General features: G+C 45.7%; 1 protein-coding gene across 1 annotated transcript in view; it reads right to left on the bottom strand.

Moving 5' to 3' along the window:
- Positions 1-15,696, bottom strand: part of PLPP4 (phospholipid phosphatase 4) — a 188,411-nt gene that overhangs the window by 78,918 nt on the left and 93,797 nt on the right. The window contains exons 2-4 of the mRNA XM_040361964.1: positions 12,321-12,429; positions 8,527-8,617; positions 5,979-6,042 (exon numbers count right to left, since the gene is read on the bottom strand). Coding sequence (XP_040217898.1) covers positions 5,979-6,042; positions 8,527-8,617; positions 12,321-12,429 — 264 coding nt within the window. The remainder of the gene's footprint in view (positions 1-5,978; positions 6,043-8,526; positions 8,618-12,320; positions 12,430-15,696) is intronic.

Raw genomic sequence — 15,696 nt, forward strand, 5'->3', positions numbered from 1 at the left:
GCTATAGGTGACTTTATAATTAATGGCTTGTTACCACGGAAACTTCACAATGCAAGACTTATACAAGGATCCAGAATCTACTTTAGCTGTCAGTTTGTAAGTTGTCCCTAGCCCTTCAAAATATCTTCGTATTGGGCTGCTAGAACATTTTGAAAAACACTTTATTTCAGGATAATGAGGTAAGTGTTGTTTGCTCCAAATAGACCACAGCCCTACTAAGGAATGGACCTTCCCATTAGCCAGTAAGCTATTAGGAGCAGCACTTCACATCTGATCTAATTTGGGAAAGTGTAAAAATAGCACTGGACTCGTAATGTTATCTTATGGTTATTACTATTATTAGCTTAAAGTATTGCAGTTGATGCAAATAATCTGATTCCCAGACAGGTGACTTCTAAACCCCAAAGGATCTCCATGGTCTCCTTGGCTTATAATGTATTGTAAGAAATTCCACACTACTGCTAAGAAGTCCAGATACAACTGTATTCAATAAAAGTCAGGGGGACAATCCAAAAAGTGTCTAAGGCCTCGTACACACGACAGAGATTCTCGGCAGAATTCGCCGAGAAACTCGGTCAAAACCCGGATTCTGCCGAGAATCTCTGTCGTCTGTACAGTTTTGGCTCGATGGAGCCGCCGAGGAGCTCGACGAGAAAATAGAGAACATGTTCTCTATTTTCTCGTTGGCCGCGTTGTTCTATAGGAGAAGGCGGCCCGCCGAGCTCTTCGGCGGCTTCATCCCAAAACGAGACGAGGAACTCGACGTGCCAAGCACGTCGAGTTTCTCTGTCGTGTGTACGAGGCCTAACACTTTATGGGGGTCCAAAATTGCCCACTTCTTCATTGAAAGAAATAATATTAAAGATCCAGTTTACTTCTAGTCTATTCAGAATGTTTCCAATCATGCCCTAGCGAAGGTGGCATTTTTTGAACCCCCTAATGCTATGACCTGACTATTATCGAAATAAAGTTGTATCTGGACCTTTTAGCAGTGGTGTGGTGCTCAGTTTCCATTTTTACATCTAGTATATCAATTAAACATGGTTGTACTGATAGTTGGCACAAATTACAAGTCCCTCATCTTTTAAAAGGATGAATGTGTTTTAAGTGCTCACATTTTAAAGTGGCCCTGTTGGTTGCTTTAAAAAATTTAAATGTCTATTCTGTAAACTAGGAAAGTTGTTATGCTCACCGCTATGGCAGCCCATGTTGCCTACCTTTTATCCTATCTATCGTTGGAGCCTCCGCGAGACTCTTTAGCATTTGCATGCCTGTGTCCCCTGCCACCTGCTGTGGCCCTGTTCTCCAAACATCACATCACTACAGAACACAGGAGTAATGTAGGGGTTGAAGGATACATTGCTGAAGAGACATATAGCTGGATTCAGGTAAATGGGCGCATCTTTCAAGCGGCGTAGCGTATCGTATTTAGGCTACGCCGCCTTAAGTCAGAGAGGCAAGTGCTGTATTCACAAAGCACTTGCCTCCTAAGTTACGGCGGCGTAGCGTAAATGGGGCCGGCGTAATCGCGCCTAATTCAAATGAGGATAAGGGGATTGGTGACCCAACGTGATTGACGTTTTATACGAATGGCGCATGTGCCGTCCGTGTACATATCCCAGTGTGCATTGCTCCAAAGTACGCCACAAGGACGTATTGGTTTTGACGTGAACGTAAATTACGTCCAGCCCCATTCACGGACGACTTACGCAAACAACGTAAATTTTTAAAATTTTGACGCGGGAACGACGGCCATACTTAAAATTGACTAGTCCAGCTATTTGTTCGACTAACTTTACGCCGGGAATCGCCTTACGTAAACGCGTATCTTTACTGCGACGGGCGCACGTACGTTCGTGAATCGGCGTATCTAGTCATTTGCATATTCTACGACGAACTCAACGGAAGCGCCACCTAGCAGCCAGCGTAAATATGCACCCTAAGATACGACGGTGTAGGAGACTTACGCCGCTCGTATCTTAGCCTAATTTAAGCGTATCTGGTTTCCAGAATATGCTTAAATTTACGACAGCGTAGATTCAGAGTTACGACGGCGTATCTACTGATACGCCGGCGTAACCCTACGTGAATCTAGCTAATAAGAACGCTATCTCAGTAGAGTTGATTTACTAGAGGCAAGTACATTTTTTCACTTTGCTAGGGAATTTTTCTCAGAGGTTAGTGAATGAGGTGAAGCTCTGCTGACTTTAATCATCAAATCATATGCAAGCAAAAATACAGTTGTGTTTTTTTTTCTATTCTTTGCAAAGTGTATTTTCACCACATTCAGTTAAGTTAAGTGAAAATGATCTTGCACAGTGAACAGTCCATTTATCTTTAGTAAACCAACTTAAATGCATCACTGTGTGGCTCCCAGAATACTGAAATATTGTACTCCCAAATTTCATAAAACAAATGTACTTGCAATAAAGCAAGGGTTTCATCCAATTCATACATATACACTTAATGGTAATTAAGAGGAGAGGAATACAAAGTAAATTAGGGACATGAGATTGTGAAAGTGACAAAAAAAAAACTGAAGAGAAAGGTGGAAAGAACTGTCATAAAAGTTTTTATATTGCATTATGTAGGTGGAAATCTGACAGTGAAAACCAATTGACACATTTTTAGCCAGGAATTACTTTTTTTTCCCTCCCTTTGAGACATAATTGGTCAGATTATGTCTTTTGTCAGGATCTACAGTACAGTGATGTCTTACTAAACAGTAGGAGCCATAATGACTGGACCTGCACACTTGTCTGAATTTAAAATAAAATGTTCATGATTATTTTTTTCTGTACATAAAAAAATCTGTATATTACATGCAGAAACAAACACAAAGCAACACAAAAGACAAGATACAACATGCCTTTCAACATGCTGAGATGGGGAGGGGACAGTATCAGAACAAGAAGCTCTGGCGCTAAGGTCTCATTCACACATGGGCCGTGTATGCCTGTCCAGGGATGCACAGGAGTACCATTAAATGGTAAAATAATAAAACCTACTGTAGCGCTACCCCCTCAGGAGCCGCTGGATAGAATAGGGATGGCGTTTTACCTCTGTGAGTGTCTAGGGGTGATGATGATGATGAGAGCAATGACGGAATGTCCAAACAGCAAGGTGTATTTTTCTGTGCTTTTATTCTTGCCCAACACGCAAACGGTGAACTTGAGGTAGATAGAGTAAAGGTTGGTGAAAAGGAGAAAGTTGCTGACTCAGGCTTGGATAATACAGAAGCAGTCCTGCTTCAAATAACACTTTACTTTCGTCGCCCCTCAGCCGAAGGGGTATAGTGTACCCGGACAGGCCTCTCACACCGACCTGGCAACCAGGGTATCACTCGGAGCTTGAGGAGAAAATAAGTCTCTACCACAGACTTAATAGAACTGACGGGTCAGAACGGGACCTCTGCCACAAGCCCCTTCTCCAGAACATAGGTAGTGAGGTAAATCCTCCTTGGTAAATTAGTGCCCGAATCTCCCTCAGGTAGTCTTTCAAATAGTCACTGACTGACAGGTTGCCATCAAACAAACTGTCAGTGTCCAGTCACCTTGATCCCCGGTGGATTGTCTAGGCCCTGTTGGATCGCCTGCCTCAGGGCTCACCTCAGACTGACTCCCCTCCGAACAGCACAACTTGCTTGGGATCTTCCTCACAGGAATCGGGGACCCAGTCGATCACTGGGGCCCCTATACAGCTTCGGTTGCTCCGGGCCAACATAGCCCAGAACTGGGAACACCGCGTAGCAGGTGCGCCCCAGCCTGGTAGGCCATATCGCCGGGGCCCGTGATGTGCGCACACCCTGAAGGTGGGTGCCGCACCCGGAAACAGGAACAGAACTCCCCACAAAATGGCGTCCGCTCAAGAAGTACCCTCCCCTAGCATGCCCCGCGAGGGAAAACCCCTCCTGATTGGCTGCTGGCAAGAGGCGCCTCGGACTCAACTCCACTGCTGCCACCTGTCGCCCAGAGATGGAAAGGTATCTCTGGAACACAGAATGAACTGGTAGTAAAGTCCAGCTAGAACAGAGGCCCAATTTACATGAATTAGCTGGATGAGAGTAAACTAACTCTCTCATCCCCCTCTAAATTTAAGGTAGCACCTGGACTAAAAGTACACAGGTGCTACACTACTTTCTGCTGCAATATTTAGCTTCAATCCAGAGATCTCCCCCTGAAGTATATATTTTTGCCACTGTCCTTAGTCTGACAGCCAGCATCATTTTATACCCACTTCCTCTTAGCTGAGGTCTTGACTGGACAGTGCAAGGAAAAGTAGTGAGCAGTCTCTCTGTCACTATGCTGAACTGATTGGCTGTTTGAACTGATTCTACATTTACTAATGTAATAATGATTACAAAGCTGTGTTCATTTTTATCTTATATATCTGCATAGGGCCAGATTCACATACAAATGGACAGGCGCAGCGTATCAGAGATACACTATGCCGCCGTATCTTACCTGGATTTAAGTCAAATCCTTAACGATAAGTTACGGCGGCGTAGTGTATTTCTGGCGGCGGAATTTAAATCGGCGGGTAGGGGGCGTGATTCATTTAAATGAAGCGCGTCCCCGCGCCGAATGAACTGCGCATGCTCCATTTAGAAATTTCCTGCCGTACTTTCGCACCGACGTCATTTTTTTAACTTAGACGTGAGTTACATCCTTTCCTATTCACGGACGACTTACGCAAAAAAAAAAAATTCAAATTTTGACGCGGGAACGGCGGCCATACTTAACATGGCAAGTCTATCTATACGTCGCAAAATAGCAGCTTTAACTATACGCCGGGAAAAGCCGACTAGCGACGACGTAAGAGAATGCGACGGCCACGCGTACCTTCGTGGATCGACGGAAAAAGCTAATTAGCATACCGGACACGGAAAACGACGCAAACTCCACCCAGCGGGCGCCGAAGTATTGCACCTACGATCCGAACGCGTACAAAGCCGTATGCCTGTCGGATCGAAGCCAGAAGCCGTTGTATCTTGGTTTGAGGATTCAAACTAAAGATACGACGTGGCAAATTTGAAAGTACGCCGGCGTATCAGTAGATACACCGGCGTACTTCTTCTGTGAATCTGGCCCTTAGAGTTTAACTTTAAATCTTAACTCCAATAATGTTGGCTTGTGCAGGAAAGGTTAGAACCGATCAGGTTCTTATCGTTAGGTATGTCTCTACTGGAGAAATTACTCTTCATTTCCTGTTCCTGTGGCACCCAGGGTTGTGACAGGGTGTCACTAGTATAAGGTGTAAAGGAAAAACGATGTAAAGGGTACACAGACAACAATAAAGAGATGATGTAACCAGTGGCGTCTGGTGGTAATTTTTTACAACCCCCCCCCATCCGGAAAACTTACCCCATCTATGGTGGGCATCAAGAGCAGCAGGCATCACATGTGGCTTCCCCTTCTCTCCTTTGCGGGAATCATGGGCAGCTATCCCTTCCCATGCTCGGTGGCTTCTGGCTGCTTCCATCTCCTCCCTCCTCCTCAACAGCCAATCGGAACGCTTCTCTTTTCGACCAATCGGTAGACAGGCCTCAGACCCGCTTACTAATTGGCGGGGAGGAGATTCAGTGTGAAAATGGCGAATATTCAATCACTATTGTTACCCTATTTTGAAGCCTATTAGAGCCTCTGGTTCTAATCACGTGCTTCAACCCCCCCCCCCTCCATTGGAATTCATGCATCTTGCGTCCTGCAAGAGGCTGGACGCATGGATGGGGGGGGTGACACCCATAATGGACGAGCCACCCCTAAATGTAACCCTTTCCCACTGTAACCAAAAGAAAAGTAGTGCTTGGAGTTGGGTTTTAGCATTATTATGAAAACTACAGAAAAGCTTTGGTGAACGTTGTTAAATATCAAAGTAGTACATTTAGATGATTTACAAGAGTTTCCTGAGATTGTGTAGTTGACAGGATTCTAGGTTAGTGTCTGACATATACATTGCATATAATGTAAAAAGCTTACCTTCCTACTATTAGCTTGATTGTGTTAGTGCACACTCCGTTCAATGCCAGGGCCAGGGAGACCGCTGTATGAGATGTAACACAAGGCCACACGATTACTATGTTAAACATTTATCAAATTTCCTAGCTGTATGAATAACAGATCGTTTTTTAATAAACTTTACCCATATAAAAATATATAAATTGATTATTTTGGTGAATTTGACCTGGATGAGAATGTTTTAAAGGTAACCACTGCACAGTTTTCAAGTACTTATGTTGGTCTCTAAAGAAATTCCTGTGTCCAGTGGCAAGGCAAGACTGAAATCGGGCACCCCCTCCCCATCTAAATTTGTCCCACCCCAGCCACAGTATAACGTTCTTGTCTCTGGGACACTGGCAGAAAACTGAGCTGTCCTGACTGTTTAGGAGCAGATACGGCTCCTTAATCAGGCAAATTTGGCAGCTGCAAAGCCTAATTAACTCTGTTCACCTGTCCACATATCAGGGGCGGACTGACCATTCGGCACTGCCCGAGGACCCCATGCCACTAGGGGGCCCCATCAGGGTTGCCAGTCTCAGTAAAACCAAGTATGTAAAAATCTGTGGTTTTAAAAAAATCCCAAGATTATAGCTGCCCCGCCTCTCTAGTACATTTTCAGTGTGTATATGTGTATTCTGTGTGTATGTATACTGTGTGTGTGTGTGTATACTGTGTGTGTATACTTTGTATGTATACTGTATGTGTGTGTGTATACTGTGTAGCCCAATAATCTATTGCCTGGGGCCCCATAATCTCGTATCGCCCGGGGGCCCCATAATCTCCTATTGCCCGGGGGCCCCATGAGTTGTCATTCCGCCCCTGCCACATATATGCGGTGCAACGGGAGTGTGATTTCGCTGCAAATTTCAAAAAGAGTCCTGTGTGTTTTCTGAGCACTGCGGTGCAATTCAGATGCAGATTCCAGGCTCATTGACTTCTATTGGAATACATCTGAATCCCACATCTCATCCTTTTTGAATACGAATGTAATCAGAAAAAAAAAAATGTGGGTCTGGTATGAATTTTAAGGGGAGCCCCCACAAAATAGAAAAAAAATGGCATGGGGGTCCCCCCCAAAATCCATACCAGACTCCTATCTGAGCATGCAGCCCAACAGGCCAGAAAAGAGCGGGATGAGCAAGCACCCCCTCCTGAACCATACCAGGCCATATACCCAAAGGGGAGGCAGGGAAGGCAAGGGCCATGTTGATGGGGACAAGGGCCAGTTGTTGTGGGGGTCTGCGGGCAGGGGGCTTATCCAGATCTGGAAGCCCCCCTTAACAAGGGGGCCCCCAGATCCAGGCCCTCTCCTCTGTGAATGAGTAGGGGTACATTGCACCCCTACTCATTCACCCAAAAAAGTGTAAAAAAGAAATAAAAACACAGGGACAGTTTTTGTAAATTCCCTTATTAAAAAAAACAAAAACAAAATAGTTTTTCCCCCGGTGAAGATCCATCATCAAACACAATGCCTTCCGCCGACCTGAAAAAGGCTCTACCGTCTGACAGTTCTTAAATAACTATGGGGCAAGGAAAACCGGCGACATCACCGGGTGGCACCTTCCCCTTGTGATGTCATCGACGGGTGCATGCTGGGTTAGGGTCACCTGGTGACGTAGCTTTTTAAGAATAAGAACTGCCAGATGGCAGAGGACGAGAGCTTTTTTTTTTTTTCGGGTCGGCAGTGGCGGTGGGGTACTGACTCACGATGGATTTACACTGGTTGGACATTATTTTTGTTTTTTTTTAATAAAAAAATTGTCAAAAAATGTTTCTGTGTTTTTATTTCTTTTTTGACACTTTTTTGGTGAATGAGTAGGGGCACTAGGCTTCCAGATTCTGACAAGCCCCCTAACCCCAGATCCCCACAGCCACCAGCCAGGGTTGTGGAAAAGAGGCCCTTGTCTCCATCGACTAAGGGGCGAGGTGATTTGGAGCGCCCCCCATGTTGAGGGTATGTGGCCTGGTATGGTTCCGGGGGGGGGGGGCACTCACCTGCCTGGCTTCATGCTTGGATAAGAGGATAAAAACAACAAAAACAACACCCCTAGACTGGTTATTGAAGAAATCTGCTACCTGCTGGGTAAAACATCTGGGGAAGACCTGGGCAATATTCCAGCGGCTTCTATAGGAGTAGCTCTGCATAATGCTAATGGGCAATGGTTCATATTAAACTAAAACAATGAAGAAAGCATTTTACATTTTAATCCTGAACATAATAAAGAAAATATATACAAAACATAATACATTCTCTTTCATAGAAAAAAACTGCTACACAGTGCAATATTATATTTCTATTTCTGTGTACAGTATATAAATTCATCTTTGCTATTGTGACCTTGTATGAACCTGTTTTGGCTTCACTTCACTGACAAAGATCACACAGTGAGTGGAATATATAAGCAGGCATTGTGTCACTTGATATATTAATAATCATGTTGTAAATTTACCATTTCCGAGCAAAACTTTCAGTATTCAGAGCTCACTTCCATTTGCCAGTTATCAGTTATATGGAACATCTGCTTACCGAGACAGGCTTCCTTTATGTCTGTTCTATCCGTCCGTTGGATAATCTTCACAACAAAAATCACAGCCAGGGGTGTTAGGAATGATATGGCCTGTTGGGATCAAAGCAGAAACAAACTGTATAATGAGCACCTATCTTTATTCATTGCTGGTGGCTGTTTTGATGTAAAAAACAATATTCAGCATAATGATAAGGCACATATTATTTGGGCTGTGAGGATCATTAGCACGGACAGCAAAAGCACTGATATATACTGTATACTGATCAGCCTTAACTTTATGACCACCCACCCAATATTGAGTAGGTCCTCTTTTTTGCTGCCAAAAGAGCCCTGACCGGTTGAGGCATGGACACCACTAGACCTCTGAAGATATCATGTTTCATTTGACACCAAGCTGTTAGTAGCAGATCTGGTAAGCTGCGAGGTGGGGCCTCCAAATGGATTGTACTTGTTTTTACAGCACATCCCATGTATAATTGATGGATTGGGGTCTGGAGAATTTAAAGGCCAAGTCAACACTTTAAACAAATTGTATTCCTCAAACCATACTTGAACCATTTTTGCTGATGTAACGGAATGACCCGCGACAACTAGAGACTTTGGAATGATGAGGGGTACTCCTGTGCCAGCGTCACTAATAACTCTTGGGTCTAGGGTCACCATGTGTCCCTTTTGGGCATAGGGTGACTGAGAAATATTAATTATAAATTACATGAGATGTGACTGATAACTGATAATTCATATTGCAGGATATCTTGAGATATTCAAGTGATTTCATGCTGACCCACAACCAGGTCAATAAGAGTGTCTCCTTCAATGTTTAACCTAGGCTGTTGATATGCTAAGTCTGCTACTGTAGTGATGAAAGCTGTGATTGAATTCTATTGTCCATTGTGCTAATTACGCCTGGCTTCCAAGACCTTTCATTATGTATGCTAATAACACTGTGTGAAGATGCTATTGATGATAGATATGTGTTGTGAGTTAGCAGTCTAAAGGTCAGACGTCTGACTTAAGAAATGTGTATTCTACAGGTGAGACACTTATTGTAGGAGACGTAATGTCTGGGGGATAATTAACTCCTCTATGTAATTATCTAAAAGAATGTGATTGAAGCCCCCCTGTGTGTGATGTGTGGGTGGAGAGTTTTATTGTTCCTGTGATTACTGAAACAGGCCTTGTAACTGTATATAAACCTAGAGCTAACCATTAAAAGTGTTCATACATTTTGACTCAGAGAACAGAGCAAGTCTCGTTATTCTGGGGAAATGGGATGTCTGATGTCTGCTAGATTGTGGAGTGTCAGATGAGCTGTCGTAGTTGATGGAAGGGAAATCGTGAACGGTGGTGACCGTTACAGCTGACATGGCGCATTATCCTGCTGAAAGAGGCTTCTGTTATCAGGTAATACCATTTCCATAACGGGGGGTGCAAGACCAAGGTTTCCCAGCAGAAGTAAGTAGGCGACCCACACACATCCGGCCATCCACACGATGTAAAAGAAAATGTGATTTATCAAACCAGGTCACCTTCTTCCTCTTCTTCTTCTTCCGTGGTCCAGTTCTGATGCTCATGTGCCCATTGTAGGCACTTTTGGCTGTGAACATAGGTCAGCGTGGACACTATGAGAGGTCTGTGGCTACACAGCCCCATATACAGTATAACAAACTGCTATCCCTATTTTTTTTCTGCTTTTAACATTTCAACTTCAGGGACGACATGTTTACTTGCTGCCGAATGTATCCCACAGACTTTCTGATGCCATTGTAGCAGGATAAGCATTGTTATTCATTTAACCTGTCAGTAATCATAATGTTGGATGATCGGTGTATGCTGATGTAATGGAATGCACAACTGCTAATATACCAGACACATTTACTGTGCCCTACAGCTGACACTTTATTAATACTGTAGCTCTGTTCATACAGCTGACATTGACTAAGATAAGATTGCACCACTTAGGGTCAACAGTGGGGATTTCCCTGACATACTTTAAATAGTGGATGTACATGTTGGGCAAATGAACGATGATCCAAAAGTCAGTTGGTTTCTGGATTTTTAGAGACATTTGTAGATGTAGATGGACATTTATTTCTATTTTTTTGCTCAGTACCTTATGGTAATAGTCTGGGATGGAATCCCTCTAAATCAGCCATTGCCACAATTGAAGAACCCTAAAATAATTGTCAAAACTTGGGAAATCCCCTCTACAGCTACTAGCACATTATCAGTTAGTAAACATAAAAAAACAGAATTCCATGTATTTAAAATATTTAACAACTAGAGAGGATCATTTTCAACACACATCTGCACTATATGAAAACTAAAATGAAATTAAATGAATAAAAAATTATAATGGCCAGAAAAAAAGATGCAGACAGTGAACAGTTTAGCACTATTTGACATTTGTGGATGGCAGTACTGTCTTTACACTGGTAGTCAGTAAGAAAGGAGCCTCTTGAAGTGGATGTAAGCCCTCACATAATACCCAGTGAAGTTAACAGCCTCAGATGATACACAAGGATGAAACAAATCTCCCTACATAAGTTTTACATGTATATCTACTGTCTTCCGCTTCATATATTCTTTAGCAAGTGTACAAGTGCACATTTTGTTAGATGTTTTCTCTTCTTGTTCAGCACTGAGTGTGACATCTGGGCATACAGCCAAGATAGCTAATTGGAGAAAAGGCACACACCCCCTCTCCACATAGGCACTGGGAGAAGGACTTCCTTATACTGCTAATCAGTGGGAGGACTCCCTTACACTGCTGGTCACTGGGAGAAGTGCTCCCATATACTGATAATCAGTGGGAGCAGGGTTCCCTTACACTGGTGGTTACTAGGAGAAGGGAACCCTTATACTGGTAATCAGTAGGAGTAGGACTCCCTTACACTGGTGGTCACTAGGAGATAGATGTCCTTATGCTGGTAATCAGTGGAAGAAGGGTTCCCTTATACTGATGGTTACTGGGAGAAGGGCTCACTTATACTGGTAATCAGTGGGAGAAGGATTCCCTTACACTGGTGGTCACTGGGAGAAGGGCTTCCTTATACTGGTAATCAGTGGGAGCAGGGTTCCCTTACACTGGTGGTCAGTGGGGATAGGGCTCCCTTATATTGGTAATTAGTGGGAGAAGGGCTCCCTTACACTGGTAGTCAGTGGGAAAAGGGCTCCCTTACACATCAGTTGGAGAAAAGTTCTCTAAAACTGATGGTCAGTGGGAAAAGGGCTCCCTTACACTGGTGGTTAGTGGGATAAGGGCTTCCTTATACTGGTAATCAGTGGGAGCAGGGTTCCCTTACACTGGTGGTCAGTGGAAAAAGGCTACCTTACACTGGAGGTCAGTGGGAGAAAGGCTCCCTTACATGGGAGATCGGTGGGAGAAAGGCTCCCGTACACTGGTGGTCAGTTGGAGAAGGTCTCTCTTACACTGGTGGTCAGTTGGAGAAGGGCTCTCTTACAGGTCAGTCAGAGAAAGGTTCCCACTTACAATGGTGGTCAGTAGAAAAGGAACTTCCTTACAAAGGTGGTCAGTGTCATAAAGGCCTACTTAAAATGGTGGTCAGTGGAATAAGTGCCCGTTTATAATGGTGGTCAGTGAAAGAAAGGCTTCCTTACACTGGTGGTCAATGCAGAAGGGCCACCTTACACTGGTTTGAGTGCCAAAACACCATAAAATTAGAAGCCACTAAAAAAGTAAGGAATAGTATTTGTTAAAAGAGATGTAAAACGGTTGCAAGTAATAGGTACTACTCCCAAGAAAGACAATAGAATGTAACATTTTACTTACAAACATGAGCCGTGTGGGTATGTTGTCTGACTGAACCAGGGGATTCTTGTACAGCCAAATTTCTTCCGGTTGGATAACTCGCTGAAAGGGGTCCAAAAACTCAGTAAACCTGAAAATAGAATAAAATAAGGGGTACAAACTATTAGTCTCCCCATGCAAGATACCAATAGGGGCTGTATTATCATAAACAAATCTCAGACATAGAAACACAGTATAAGCTTTATGGTGCCCCAATGTTTCCTGAATACCAGAAAAGAGAGCAAGACGCATACATCATGGGGGTTATCCTCAAAAGAGATACTCCGACTTAACTGCTGTTCAGTCTGTGTGTAACTTTGGAAACGATCCTCAAAAGGCTTTTTCCAAAGTTACACAGAAGATCCGGCATGTGTAATTGAATTACACTGCCTAATTTTAGGATGCAGTACCGCATCCGCCGCTGGGGGCATTTCGAGTCGAAATGCCATTGCTAGTATGCAAATTAGCACTTAAGGCGATCCACAAAGCTTTCTAGCTTCCTTTTTGCGCCGTAAGTGTTATTTTGCAAGTGTAAAATTAGGGCTCGTTCTACAAAGTGTAAACTAGTTACACCTTGTAAAAGCCCATTCCAGCGACGGCATTTGGTATGCTTTCCCGAGGGAGAACTCCACGGCAATTTGTAAAAAACAAAACCGGCATGGGTTCCCCCCCAGGAGCATACCAGGCCCTTAGGTCTGGCATGGGTTGTAAGGAGACCCCCCCACGCCGAAAAATTGACGTAGGGGGTCCCCCTACAATCCATACCAGACCCGTATCCAAAGCACGCTACCCGGCCGGCCAGGAAGGGAGTGGGGACGAGCGAGCGCCCCCCCCCTCCTGAGCCGTGCCAGGCCGCGTGCCCTCAACATGGGGGGGTTGGGTGCTCTGGGGCAGGGGGGCGCACTGCGGGCCCCCCCACCCCAGAGCACCCTGTCCCCATGTTGATGAGGACAGGACCTCTTCCCGACAACCCTTGCCATTGGTTGTCGGGGTCTGCGGGCGGAGGCTTATCGGAATCTGGGAGTCCCCTTTAATAAGGGGGCCCCCAGATACCGGCCCCCCACCCTAAGTGAATGGATATGGGGTACATCGTACCCCTATCCATTCACCTGGAGGCAAAAAGTAAAAGTTAATAAACACACAACACAAGGCTTTTTAAAATATTTTATTATTCTGCTCCGGACGCCCCCCCTGTCTTCGTTATTAGCTCAATTACCAGGGGGGGCTTCTTCTTCCGCTCTCCGGGGGTCTTCTCCGCTCTCCGGGGGGGGTTTCTTCTTCCGCTCTCCGGGGGGGGGGCTTCTCCGGACTCCGGGGGTCTTCTTCCATCTTCTCCCCTCTTCCGCTCTTGACTCGGCGAACCCCGGTTCTTCTGCAGCTCTCCGGTGCCTTCTTCTTCAGCGCTGGCTGCCTGCTATGTTTGTGTGTTAGCTCGATTTCAAACAGGCAGCCAGCGCGGTCTTCTGTGGCGTCAGGGTCTTCTCTTCCTTTCTTCCGATGTTGCCTCGTCGCCTGTTGTCGCTGTAATGATGGAAGCGCGCCTTGCATCACATTTATATAGGCATCACCGTCCCATCATGCTCCGGCAGGTACCCACGTGGTGGGTGCCTACCCACGTGCACCCACCACGTGGGTACCTACCGGAGCATGATGGGACGGTGATGCCTATATAAATGGGATGCAAGGCGCGCTTCCATCATTACAGCGACAAGAGGCGACGAGGCAACATCGGAAGAAAGGAAGAGAAGACCCTGACGCCACAGAAGACCGCGCTGGCTGCCTGTTAGAAATCGAGCTAACACACAAACATAGCAGGCAGCCAGCGCTGAAGAAGAAGGCACCGGAGAGCTGCAGAAGAACCGGGGTTCGCCGAGTCAAGAGCGGAAGAGGGGAGAAGATGGAAGAAGACCCCCGGAGTCCGGAGAAGCCCCCCCCCGGAGAGCGGAAGAAGAAACCCCCCCCGGAGAGCGGAGAAGACCCCCGGAGAGCGGAAGAAGAAGCCCCCCCTGGTAATTGAGCTAATAACGAAGACAGGGGGGGCGTCCGGAGCAGAATAATAAAATATTTTAAAAAGCCTTGTGTTGTGTGTTTATTAACTTTTTGCCTCCAGGTGAATGGATAGGGGTACGATGTACCCCATATCCATTCACTTAGGGTGGGGGGCCGGTATCTGGGGGCCCCCTTATTAAAGGGGACTCCCAGATTCCGATAAGCCTCCGCCCGCAGACCCCGACAACCAATGGCAAGGGTTGTCGGGAAGAGGTCCTGTCCTCTGGGGCAGTGCGCCCCCCTGCCCCAGAGCACCCAACCCCCCCATGTTGAGGGCACGCGGCCTGGCACGGCTCAGGAGGGGGGGGGCGCTCGCTCGTCCCCACTCCCTTCCTGGCCGGCCGGGTAGCGTGCTTTGGATACGGGTCTGGTATGGATTGTAGGGGGACCCCCTACGTCAATTTTTCGGCGTGGGGGGGTCTCCTTACAACCCATGCCAGACCTAAGGGCCTGGTATGCTCCTGGGGGGGGAACCCATGCCGTTTTTTTCTTTGAAAATGGGCATGGAGTTCTCCCTCAGGAATGCATGCCGCTGTCATTTTTTTTATCCCCGACGCAACTTTAAGCCGTCGCGATCCTCAAAACTCGGCGTAACGTAACTTCGCGCATGCGCAGTACGGCCGGCGCGCATGCGCAGTACGGCCGGCGCGGGAGCGCGCCTCATTTAAATGGGACTCGCCCCATTTGAATAGGAACGCCTTGCGCCGGCGGAATTTTAGTTACACAGCCTGAAATTTCTAGATAAGTGCTTTGTGGATCAGGCACTTAGGTAGAAACTTTAAGGCAGTGTAACTTAAATTGGATTTTTTAAGTTACGTCAGGTTTTTGTGGATCTGGCCCCATCTTCCTAAAGCACAGGTTCACTTTAAAGTTGATATGAACCCAGAATGGATGACATTTAGTTTGCTCAAACACTACCTTTCTTAAACAGTGCCATCTTTTTTTCCTTTAAAGTATACTGTTTACATGTTTCTTCTTTTTTTTAACCTTTTTGCAGCCACTGACAGTGGTGGATAGTACCTGCACAATGAGCAGTCATGTGACTGTAATGCCCTGTACACACGACCGGTTTTCCTGACATGCCAAAACCCGACGTTTTTCTCGACGTGATTCCTCTCAAGCCTGTCTTGCATACACACGTTCAGTCAAAAAAACTCTCAACCAAAGCGCGGTGATGTCCAACAAGTACAACGGCACTATAAAGGGGATGTTCCATTTAAATGGCGCCACCCTTTGGGCTGCTTTTGCTGATCCTCGTGTTTGTAAAAGTTTGGTGTGAGACGATTCGCACTTTTCAGCCTTATGCTTT

This window comes from Rana temporaria, chromosome 8 (genome assembly GCF_905171775.1).
Source record: "Rana temporaria chromosome 8, aRanTem1.1, whole genome shotgun sequence".
Classification (NCBI taxonomy): Eukaryota; Metazoa; Chordata; class Amphibia; order Anura; family Ranidae; genus Rana; species Rana temporaria.